This window comes from Phyllopteryx taeniolatus, chromosome 12 (assembly GCF_024500385.1).
Source record: "Phyllopteryx taeniolatus isolate TA_2022b chromosome 12, UOR_Ptae_1.2, whole genome shotgun sequence".
NCBI classification, from domain to species: domain Eukaryota; kingdom Metazoa; phylum Chordata; class Actinopteri; order Syngnathiformes; family Syngnathidae; genus Phyllopteryx; species Phyllopteryx taeniolatus.
Window position 1 is genome coordinate 17686112 of NC_084513.1, and position 12606 is coordinate 17698717.

Genomic DNA, 12606 nt, shown 5'->3' on the forward strand with positions numbered 1-12606 from the left:
TAATTTAAGACTTTAAATTGTCCATTGGTGTGAGTGTGAAATTGATCTTTGTCTATAATATGTACCCTGTGACTGACCGGCGACCAGTCCAGGGTGAACAAGAGCTATAGAAAATGGATAGAAAATGCGGAGCACAGCAGCAATAAAATAAAAAGCACACCCATGTAAATGAATAATAGTCATAGAGTTGTCATGCAACAAGTTTATCTTTTTATTTGTCAAACCGTTTTCCATGCTGAATATATAACATAGGATGCAAAAAGTTCCAATTACCTGGCCGTCTGAAAAACATGACATTACATGTTCACTGTTTTGAGGTCATACTTATCATACACGTGTGCAATGTTCAAATCACAACAAATAGAAAATTCAGAAAAAAAAATCTCAGTATAAAACAAATATCTTCAACACTTGTATCTACACTTAAATACATGTATTACAATAAATTAAACAAACATTCAACACATAGAAAATGTAACAAAGGATTCTCACTGGGAGAATTTCAATTACAATGATGTGAACGTGAAACAGTTCAAGATAACAGACAGCCTGCGTAATGAATGCTTACAGTGAACACAGAGGTGAGACGTCTCACAGACTTTTAAAACTCAGAAAAAAAAACAGTGGACAGTGGTGTGAATTGATTATAAATACAAACACTTCCATACAGTTGAGAGTGAAAAACCTTGGCGTCGGAAAACATTTTAAGTCAGCATAAAAGGGAAATAGTGTAACGATAGTCCAGAGAAAAGTGACTAATGGTGATACGTTAAGTAAACTTTTTCATGAAATAATTGTGAATCAGAGACGTGTTTGTGAATACTAGAAACATACAATAGTGTGCAAAAGTCCACGACTAGCTTGTTGATTTAGTCCCATTTTCACAGAAGTCACACTGACAACGTGAAACAGTCGATAGTTGCGCACCAAATTTTGCTAAGGGGTGGTGCATGTGCCAAAGAAGAAGTTTGATTTTGGTGAGAATCTGACTAGGAATAATAAAAAAAGGCGGACATGTTTTAGACAATGGACAAGTGGACCATATTTCCTTAAATAGTAGCCTCCACTCTAATTGATGTCGTGTTTTAATTAATCACTGGTTGTGTCCACTTGAGCAATAAGATGCCTCTTTTTACCCTCTCTCAAAAAAAAAAAAAAAAAAAAAAGCTGATGCCAATTGGTGGCTCTCATAATTTAGAGTAATTTTAAAAAGGAATTATTTTGATACTGGCAGTTCAGAGAATTGATGATGGATAATGTATTATTATAAATGTAATATGTAAATAAAATAATGAACAATAATTAAAATATATGTGAATACAAATAACTGTAAATATAATACAGCACTGTCTATTTTGGATAATATATTTTGGGACATATGTTATGATACTTCAACAGTTTATCTGTGGAGGTATTAGAATATATATATTTAATAATCTAATTAATAACTTATTAAATAAAAGCCAGAGGAGTAATAAATGCAATGGTACTAAATGGTACTTTCTTTGACTGTATGCAGAAATGTGGTATATATGGTTATTATAGGACAACACGGTGTGATAGTGGTCTGCACGTCTGCTTCATTAAAGATTCTAAATTAAATTGTTCATAAGTTTGTCAGTTTGTCTATTTGGTGCTTGCAATTGACTGACGACTAGTCCAGGTTGTACTCCGCCTCTTGCTCAAAGTCAGCCGGGATCAACTCAAGCTCACCCGCGTGACATATCTAATGGAAGCCCAAGACGATTGCACAGTATTGTATCTATTGTCGTTTTTGCTGTTCATGACGTTATCAAAGGTAGCACTCTGTCTTCTTCATTGCACTTGTTTACGCCTATCCAGCACGTGAACTGGTTCCATCCAGTTTCACACCGACGACGTCTGGGCGAGTTCCCTGGGGGCTTTGCTCTGCAGCGTGCTCGAGACGGTGTCGGAGTCGAGCAGCTCGATGATGCTGTAAGGGGAGCAGTCCTCCAGGCCCATCTTCCCGCAGGCCCAGCCGCAGAATCCCTTCTCCAGGTCCCTCACGGCATGCCACCACCGGCTGAAGGCCCAAGACACCTGCACCACGGCTGAGTATAGCGCCAGGGACAGCGCCACGGGCATGATGAGCACGGGGTAGAAGATGATAAGGAAAGGGCAGATGGTGATTTTGTGCCAGAACGTCCGCTCCTCGTTGTACACCAGGAAGACGTTGTACCAGGTCAGAGTGCCATAGTAGAAGGACGTGATGAAGGAGAGCAGGAAGACCACAGGGGCGCAGGAGATGCTCCACAGGACAACGTGAGGCCCCCGGCACACACCCAGGCTGCATGACCGCTTGGAGTCCTCCCCGGCCTCGCACTCGGCGTCGAGACGCTCCCTGGACTTGGCCAGCTCGCGGAGCTCTTTCTCCGTCATGGTCACATGGATGTCCACCACCTGGCCTTTCTTCTTGCCCCGCGTGATGGTGCCCGTCAAGGTTACGTAGCGGCTGTCTGGAGGAAGGCTCCAGCCTCCGTCTGTGGAGCAGATAGAGGTAAAGAGATCTACTAGATCAGCGGTTCTCAAACATTTTACATCAAGTCCCACCTAAAAGAAGACTTACTGTAACTCTCCAAGTACCACCATAATGACCAACATTTGAACATGAACACTGCACTTAAATAAGGATCCAATTAAATGTACTGCACATAAATGTTAAATCAAATTTGTACTTATTTGTTTAAAAAAAACAATTCTTAAGATCAAATGGACGTGTATTGCACTGTACCTGAAAGTTAAATACAAACGAACTGTACTTAAAAACATTTTACTGTACTAGATAGACAAAAAGGTTTATCAGGCTGTATGCATAGCTAGAGTACAAGCTTCATTCAAACATGTTTGATTGTATTTGGTGTTTTAAAAATTATTAAGTTGATTTGCATTTTATTCATTCATTCATTCATTTTCCATACCGCTTATCCTCACTAGGGTCGCAGGCGTGCTGGAGCCTATCCCAACTATCTCCGGGCGAGAGGCGGGGTACACCTGAAACTGGTCGCCAGCCAATCACAGGATTTGTATTTTATTCAGTGATGATATAGCGTACCACTAGAGAGAGCCCGTGTACCACCAATACTACTCGAACCACAGACCTTTAAGTCTTGAATCTTTGGGTATTAACAAAAATATTGCGAAATATGTCCACTTTAAAATCACAAAATTTGGTCAGATGCGGATGGATATTGGTGATGTTCTCAAAATTCAGTTTTTCTTCGGTGGAGGTCTTATGTGTATTAGAAAAAGCTGATTTTTTTTGTTAAATGCTTCTGTTGGATTGTGCAAAAGTACGTAACGTTGATGCTCTAAAATGAGACGAAGATGACTCACCTTCATTTGTGGGTGTACAGAGGAACTTGGCTCCCTCCTCAGTGCTCCTCTCAGCTCCCTCTTCTTCGCCTCCTTGGTCCTCACCGGGGCCTCGCGCCATGTCGCAGCGATAGACGATGACGGACTCGGGACGCTGCTCTCGTTTTCTCCTCCTCTTTCTCCTCACGGACGGTCCCACGTCTCCGTCATCTACGTGGTTCGTCGACGATTCTGACCCGAGGGAGATGATCTGGGGACTGCCTTCTCCTTCGGTCGGAGACTCCTCCACATGGGTCATCCTTGCAGCTGGCCTATATAGTCAACTCTATGAAGACTATATTGAATGAGGACTATTGTCCACTCATTACGTTCAGGCAGGAAGCGACTGGATGGATGACATAAACACAAGTCGAGGGAGAGGGATTAAAAAAATCCACAATTTTTCTATTTCAAGCCACAACATGAATCACATGTGCACAACGATGGTGACCTACATTCTGTGTGCGTCCATGCATGTGCTGATGTTAGCTTATAAAAAACACAATGCATATACTGTATATGTTTAATAGATATATATATAGAGAGATATATATATACAGTATCGAATAAACAATGTGTGATCGATTTGACAGAAAATGTTTGGGATTTCCATTGGTTTCGTCAAGTTAATGTATCATAACACAAGCTGTGTAGTTTCGTTAGAGAAGCGTTTTTGTTGAGCTGCGCGGTTCCGGTGAACATTTTAACCACAAATGAAGAAATTAAACTGACAATGTAAGCCATTCTCCTCCCATTTAAATCACACCCATGTCCGCTCTTTTGTCTTCCGACAGCCGACGTACGACAAGTCACTCCCGTACGCACGACAACCGATAGTAACTCTTACCTTAACGGAGCTACGCCAGCATTCGGTAGAATTGCAATAATTTAAAAGATAAAACCCGATATTTGTGTCGCACTTAGCGGCAAGCGACCACATCACACATTGAGCTGTACAGATGGGTTACGCCAAAATGACTCGCACCGCCAGACCGACGCCTTACGTAAAGTTATTTTCAGAATAGCTCTAGCCACAGGGTTCTAGCGGGCGTGTGGACAGATGCGTTACGTAAAACGTTTACGAGAATACAGTAGCACTTAAGCCCCGCCCTTACTTCAGTCAAACGTAACGAAAATACGCCAATTCTTCCAATATAAAAACAACAGTCTTTTAACTAGAATAGTGATTGAGTCAAAACTATTTCAATGTATAAAAAATGCGAGATGAAATTCGGTTCTTCATTACCCGGTGAATTTACATAAACTCTCTTTACGTAAACTAACCTCGCTGCTACAACAAACGTCTGAGCTTGAAAACGTGTAATTGACTCTTCAATAATTTGCGGTGTAAAAAGCGTAGATTTTTAAAATAACGACCAGTTAGTTAGTAAATTAGGCTCGTAATTAATCCAATACATTGTGAATTAACTCTAGGTCATCTGAGCCAAAAAAATGGCGTCAGTAAACAGCAATTAGAAGTCAAGCTAATTAGCTAATGCTAAAGCTTAAGTAACTGAAACTAATATGGCCTATCAAAATACGCTCAGAGCCATTGATAGCCTCCTCTGCCGGTTAGGTAAGTCATTTTATTACAATGTGAATCAAATTCATCCTTTTACTTCATGTTTTGTCTGCTATTAAAGATAAGTTAAGATCGGTTTAAGCTAACGTGGTTACCTTCAGTTGACATTGGCACAGATTGATCTAATTGGCAAACAGCTACGCTGTGCTGAATTGAAAAGCCTTATATGACTGTATCTTTATTTTTCTTTGTGTAGTCATTGTAATTCGTGAGCTTTCTCAGAAGAAGAATGACATTGATCGAGCAGTAGAAGGTAACGCTTTAAAGTTGTTATTTTAAAATGTAATTCGGCCGTTTTGAAATAAACTAAAAGGCACCCATTCAGTTTCTTATCCTGTGTCATTAACTTTGGCTTGTTGCATGTGGCCACAGTTTATAAAGCTGACATTGCAGAGAGGAGGACTTGCATTGAAACAACACGCGCACTTATCAAGGCATTGGAAGAGGATACGGACATGAAACGCAACACTTTGAAACACAACCGGGCAGTCGCAAAAAGGTATGACTACATTATATTAGTAGCAATTGGACAAGAGTTCACAAAAAGGATAGTCTGTCAAAATGCAGAGGCTGGTTGCAATGACAACTTCAACCCGAGTACAATGCAGTAAGAATCTTGAAAATCGGATGGTGGGTTCCGATGAAATTTTAGTTTTTTTGTGTGGGTAAAAATGGCCTTTTTGGGGAACATTTTTGTGTGATATCACGTATCGAAAATCTGGTCTAGAGAAAAACAGTATAACTTCATTATTTCTCAACATATCTCCTGGACACATTCATTTCGTCTGCTACTCGGGGAGCCCCTTCTCCGATTGACTGACAAGTTTCAGTTATGAAATAAACAATAAGCTCGTACGGGCCAAAATTACGAGGGGTTCTCTAAGTCGACGCGTCAAAATTCAGATGACATTTCAAATGGTGTCGCTTTAACTCGACTTAAATATCCATCCATCCATCCATTTTCTTCCGCTTATCCGAGGTCGGGTCACGGGGACAGTAGCTTTAGCAGGGAAGCCCAGACTTCGCTCTCCCCAGCCACTTCATCCCAGTCTCCCCAGCCACTTCCTCCAGCTGGGATGAAGTGGCTGGGGATGTCCTGGGTCTCCTCCTGGTGAGACTTGCCCAGAACACCTCACCAGGGAGGCATCCAGGAGGCATCCTCATCAGATGCCCGAGCCACCTCATCTGACTCCTCTCGATGTGGAGGAGCAGCGGCTCTACTCTGAGCCCCTCCCAGATGAATTCAAATTATTTTGGTCTCATAGCACAAAAAATGTGGCATTTAAGCAGGGGCGTTAGACTTTTTATATTCATTGTACATGTTTTGACATAAGGAATTTTTTTTCAAGCGGAAGCACTGAATTTCACATTATCTGCAAGACTTTTGTTTTTATCACTACTACTTCTGTGGAAGTTGATGCAAGTTAATGCTTGGGAAAAAAACTGTTTCAAATCTTGTTTTCTATATCAGGCAAAATAAAGAAAATCTTAGAAAGGAAAAAAAAAAAAAGCTAAACTTGTTTTGAATGAAGTCATTATAATTTGTATTTTCTTTATGTAAATGGGGGTAAAGTGATTCAAATAGGAAACCAGAATTTTGTGAAAACAAGGAGATTTTATTTTGCGGCCATCGTGCCCAGCCCGAAATAGTGCTAAATGATCACTGTGATATATTTATTATGTAACTGCTTTTTCTCCCTCCTAGCATGAAGGTGACTCAGGGCTTACTTCTGCAGTATAAGCACACTTTGAAAGCAGAACTGGAGAGTGTGAAAGCCAGTTACAGCAATGACAAGTGAGTCTGGCAATTGTTTGTTTAGCGAATTATTTTGGGAATTTATATTGCATATCTTTCCCCTCTTTATCTCTAACTTACCTAGGGAAGTTTTCGAAGAAAAGATTGCCAGCTACAAGAAGCTGTTTCAGGAACATCAAAAGCCGTTTGCGCAAAAGCTGCAAGCGCAAAATGACGACACGGAGAGCCCACTCATGGCCTCTCAAGATGATGTGACAGTGAATGCCAAGGAAGGAGGCGGGGCCTACATCACTGGTAATGAACATGTGCAGCCAATAGTTACGTTCCAGAACGTAACCCCCTCCCCCTGACCCCCGCAGTAAATGAAATTAGCAATAGATCAGCTGGGAAATGTAGTTCTCGACTTTTTCTTGATATTATTGCTTATTTCAGTGTGTCGTTAGTATACCATTGTAAGTTTGAAGCTTTACAGCTGTATTGCAGTGAATTGAGCATTTAAAGATTGAAATGTTTGATTTCGCAGATTCTGGTGCTCCTTGTTCCTCCTCAGAGAAAGGACCTGACAGGTATTTTCACTGTATACTTACACAGAAAGTAGATTAGTGACAATTACAGTGGATATAAAAAAAGTCTACACCCCCCCCTGTTTAAATGCCAGGTTTTTATGATATATAAAAAACATAATTGAGTTCAAAACTTGTTCAACAATTAATGTGACCTATAACCTTTACAACTCAATTGAAAAAATTGAATCTTCTTGAGAGCGGAAATAAAAATAAAACACTAAGATAATGGGGTTGCACAAGTGTGCACACCCTCTTCGAGCTGGGGATGTGACTATTTTCAGAATCAACCAGTCACATTGTAACTCATGTAAAATGGAATTCAGCACACACCTGCCCCCATTTAAAGTGCCTCTGGAGAACCCCAAATACATTTCAGCTGTTCTTGTAGCCTTTTCCTAACATTTTTTTTTGCTGTCTAGCAGAAGCCTGAAGGTTTTCTGCTAACGCTGACTGCAATTCAGAGCTGTTATAATTAATTCCCTTCCCTTTGACTAAGTTCCAGCAGAAGAAAAACAGACCCTTCATTTTTTTCAAAATTGTGTTGTACAGGTTATAGGTCACTTTAATGTTGGAAAATGTTTATAAATTATTTACCCTGGTTTCATTTTATATATCACAAAAGAAAAACTGGCATTTGAACAGGGGTGTGTAATTTTCTTTTTTATATCCACTGTATATCATATCAGCTATTTTTTTCTATTCCCCCCTCTAGTGACCTTCATCTGGAGTGCACAAAAGCAGACATGGAAATGGAGAGTTCACCTGTGATGGAATCCCTGCCTGTCATCTCTGCTGTGAATGTGAATGAGACAAAGGTGAGACTGCGGCGCGTCCGGTAAGAACGTCATCATACATCATCCTTCTGTCTTGTTTCGACTCAATGTGACAAACAAAGAGGTGTCTGAGCAGTCCGCAAACCTCTGCGGACGGGAACCCCGAGGAAATGGATGCGCAAAGTGAGGCCCATGAATCATTCTTCTGCAGTGCTGATGAAACAAGAAGCAGTGAGCAACATGTGAGAGCAGAAGGTAAGCACACGGCTGTAGAATGACACATTTTGCCCGGTTCGCATGCACAGTCAAACCCGAGTGCTAAATATGTTTTTAGATCATCGTGGACCAGATGAGATGTCCAGTGAGGGTGAGGAGGACAAGGAGATGGGACCATTAAGCCAAGTAATTCCAACAGAATCCACCCAGCCAACTTGATACATTTTTATGAGGATAGTAATAATCATTTTGGAGAAAGGAAAAAACAAGATGTTTGGATTGTGAAAGTGTACCTAATGTAGTGGCCGGTGCGCAAGTCTTGGAGCACCATTAGATTAGTCGTTTTTACAATGCTATTGTGACCACATCTCAGTAGAGCAAGCACTTAAAATATTTTAATTAAGTTTTGTATTTATAGTTTTAAAAATTAATATGAGGAAAAAATAAGTCATTTTTATAATATACCTGAAATTGATAAGTGATGTTAAAATATTACGCATTAATTACTAATAAAATAGCTTTGAATTGTGTAATAAATTAAATGTAAAAAAAATAAATTAAGATGTTTTACTTTTTATTTGTTTTCTCAAAATAGCTACTGAAATTAATGAAAACAATTAGTGAGATAAAGTATTTCAAATAATTTCTAAAAGAATATTGAATAATAATAATTATAAATTAAGTGGATGTTAAATGTTTTATATCATTGTAAAATTTACTGTTAACCATTTTTTAATAAATATTAAATTAAAATTTTCAATTTACATTTTTGAACATTTGGCATTATAAATGACAAAACAACATCCAATTAGGTGGCACGGTGGACGACTGGTTAGAGGGTCTGCCTCACAGTTCTGAGGACCAGGGTTCAATCCCCGGCCCCGCCTGTGTAGAGTTTGCATGTTCTCCCCGTGCCTGCGTGGGTTTTCTCCGGGCACTCCGCTTTCCTCCCACATCCAAAAAACATGCATGCGAGGTTAATTGAAGACTCTAAATTGCCAGTAGGTGTGAATGTGAGTGCGAATGGTTGTTTGGTTATATGTGCCCTGCGATTGGCTGGCAACCGGTTCAGGTTGTATTCCGCCTCCTGCTCGATGATAGTTGGGATAGGCTATGGCACTCCCGCGACCCTTGTGAGGAGAAGCGGCTCAGAAAATGGATGGATGGATGAACATCCTATATTATAATATGTTAAATCACCAACCTTTTTGAAACCGAGAGCTACTTTTGGATACTGATTAATGCGACGGGCTACCATTTTGACTTCTGAAATACAAAAATTTGCTCCAATTTGTAGTCCTCCATGAAAGCAGACTGTTTGTCCTTTTTCTTAGGGGGGGGGGGGCATTATCAACGTTTTTGGGCTATTTTCTAACATGTTACAAACCAAACCAGCAATTAAATTATCTATTTATTTATTTCTTGCATTTTCTGCAATTTCAATTTGAAGTGATGGAATTTTAAACATTTTTTAATCTGATTCATCATTCACCTGAAAAAAAATAATCGGCAGATTAATCGATTATTAAAGTAATCGTTACTTGCAGCCCTTTTAAAATTGAAAACATTTGACTGTATTATGTTGTTTTTGTCTTAAAATGATTGCTGAATGAAAAATAATTGTACATTTTACATAATTCAACAGATATGAAATCTCTAATATACTGTGTATTTTAATAAATGAACTCCATATATACGGCGGTTTTAAAATTTAAAACTTTTTTTTGTTCTTCTATTTGCTCTTTTAGGTGTTGGCCAAAGATTTTTGTAGGGTAGCGTCCATTTTACTTTCTATACGGTGTTGTTGTTGACAGGCAAAGCAGTCGACTGTGTCGGAGGAAGAGGAGGCGGCACGCGAGCAAACGGAGGAAGGCGGTCCAGGGGAGGAAGAGGAGCTGGCACCACAGGAACACGCTGCTCTTCCGCCACTGCAGTGTGAACAAACAAAACCTCAGTCCTCCCCTGTGCCTGGAACGCCAACATTCAACTTTAAGTAGGTTTCATTTGGCAAATCCTGATCAAAACAAGAACCTAAAATGGTGAATGTGTGTGTGTTCACTTTAGCTTCAGCCCGACTCAGTCCCCAGTTCAGGGGCTGTCTGATAGCAAATCTCCAGCCTTCGTGTTCTCACTCAGCTCAAATCCCAGCACCCCAGGTTGCTCAGGCTTCGTCTTTGATGCGGTCTCCTCCCATGATGAGGTAACGATGGAGAAAATATCACCCCACGCACACCACACAGCCGGCGACGGAGGCCAAACCAAATACTTAGAACCTCATTTTGTTTGCAGGCTCTGTCGTTCCCGTTCAGCAGCTCCTTTTTCACCGACAAGGTATGGGAGTCTCCTCTGGTGTTTTTTCTCCTTGTATTTCAACGCAAAAAAAACCCAAAATATATAAATAAATACAAAACACCAAACCCTGTGCTCTGCTTTCAGAAAAACCAGGAGACCAAATCAGGAGGTAAATCAAACATGCATCACCTGCTTTTGGAAAATAATAATTTGATCTCCTGCTGAATTTGTAAGTTTGCTCACTTAGAAAGAAATGACCAGTCTCCAATTTTGTTGGTTATTAATCATATTAATAGACAGAATAACTGTTTAAAAAATGCATTGCAAAAACAACACACAATATAAAAGTTTTTAAAATTTTAATTTAATTTTATTGAGTGAAATCTATTTTATCCACTTCAAGCCAGAATTGAGATTGGCTGGTGCGCATGTTGTCAATACACTATTCGCGTGGTTAGCACATCCGGCTCAAAGTTCTGAAGTTGGGGGTTCAAATCCGGGCTTCTGTCTTCCAGTGTGGCGTTTACATATTTTCCCTGTGGATGCTTGGCTTTTCTCCCACATTCCAAAAACATGTTAGGTTCATTGAAGACTCTAAATCAGGGGTCACCAACCTTTTTGGAACCCAGACCTACTTCTTGGGTACCGATTGATGCGAAGGACGAGAAGATTGATCCACACTTCCGAAATCACAATTTGTTAATGTGAAAAATGTTATTTTTAATAATTAATGATATAATTATCAACAATGATGTAACGATGTATGAAACACTTAATTTCGGTAAATCCCTGGAAGTGTTTATATTTTCAAATGATCCCTTCGATAACATTCCTAGGAAATCACAATGTCCCATTACTGGTGCACTATTTGTGAACATTTGCCCTGCGATTGACTGGCGACCAGTCCAGGGTGTAGTCTACCTTTCGCCCGAAGTTAGCCGAGATGTACTCTAACTCACGCAGAAGTTGTGAGCAAACATACAAATTCAGCAGGGGCTCAAATCCTTCATTCCCCCACTGTTACATGTTGACGCGTGCACTTCTGCAGACCTGGACTTCCTGTTCAACCAGCCGGAGCAGAGCGACAACTTCCAGTTCCTCTTCACCTCCGAGAGCCCCACGGATAACAAGGATACCACCACCGACTTCCCCTTTTCATTCAACTTTTGAGAGAAGACATTTGCATTCGCTTTGCTGCTTGCAAAAAAATTTGTAAAGGATGTTCAGAGAATGTTTTTTGGAAATGTCCAAATGCATGTTCTGGCATCTGGTTGCACGTTTCAAAGCCTGTGATTAAATACATATACATGTCTACATGAAAACATCTCTTTGGGAATTTAGAACTGAAGTCTCATAATATGTGTATGTATGTGTATATATATATAGATATATATATCTATATCTATAGATATATATATAGATCTATATATATATATATATATATATATATATATATCTATATATATATATATATATATATATATATCTCTTTGTGCCGCTTCAGTCTCTTCCTTTTTTCCTCAATTCCACAGCAGTGTCCCAGTCAAAGATATAATCAACAAATAAAGTAAATGAATAAATTGCTTTGTTGTTTTAAATTCACTCATTTCTGTCCTCAAGAGGACTTTGTTTACAAATAATCTTACTGTCAGGACAACATTGTTTGCTCATACAGCTAAGTGTGCTGCACATTAATTTGTAACAATGTAATGTTTTTTTTAGACAGGAACTATTTGAGACGTTCAAAGGGTGTGCATTATCAACTGATCATGTAAACTGATGTAATTTTCAGAACCAATCAGAATCGACTAATCACCCAAACCATGATATTATACTGTGTGCTCTCACACAAACATTGGAGCTGTGCCTCCAGGTGCCTTAAAAAAAACCTTTTTTTTTTTTAGAAAATAGAGCTGTTGTAATATTCTTGGAAACATGAATGTTTCCATACTTTTCTAGACCTGGAAATGTATTGAATCAAATTCCATACTTATTAGTAGGAGCCCTTTTTTCAAGATAAAAATAAATGTAATTTGTAACAATACTCAA

At 39.4% G+C, this 12606-nt stretch overlaps 2 protein-coding genes across 3 annotated transcripts; one reads left to right on the top strand and one right to left on the bottom strand.

The window, feature by feature from the left end:
- Window positions 1-196: 196 nt before the first annotated feature.
- On the bottom strand, window positions 197-4355 carry tmem169b (transmembrane protein 169b). Its single transcript, XM_061791865.1, has 3 exons — window positions 4220-4355; window positions 3355-3718; window positions 197-2501 (listed from the first exon to the last, which is right to left on the bottom strand). Exons 2-3 carry the CDS (start codon window positions 3629-3631, stop codon window positions 1867-1869), a joined length of 912 nt encoding a protein of 303 aa, XP_061647849.1. The 5' UTR covers window positions 3632-3718; window positions 4220-4355; the 3' UTR covers window positions 197-1866.
- Window positions 4228-12141, top strand: LOC133486537 (uncharacterized). Of its 2 annotated transcripts, none has more exons than XM_061791862.1 (14): window positions 4228-4948; window positions 5151-5207; window positions 5327-5453; window positions 6660-6749; window positions 6835-7004; window positions 7234-7276; window positions 7989-8091; window positions 8172-8304; window positions 8384-8451; window positions 10080-10258; window positions 10330-10465; window positions 10555-10596; window positions 10702-10726; window positions 11606-12141. In XM_061791862.1, the coding sequence occupies exons 1-14, from the start codon at window positions 4897-4899 to the stop codon at window positions 11725-11727; spliced, it is 1347 nt and encodes a 448-aa protein (XP_061647846.1). In that variant the 5' UTR covers window positions 4228-4896; the 3' UTR covers window positions 11728-12141. The 2 variants fall into 2 exon arrangements, with proteins under 2 accessions (XP_061647846.1, XP_061647848.1); XM_061791864.1 differs by having other exon boundaries at window positions 4228-4621.
- Window positions 12142-12606: the final 465 nt, after the last annotated feature.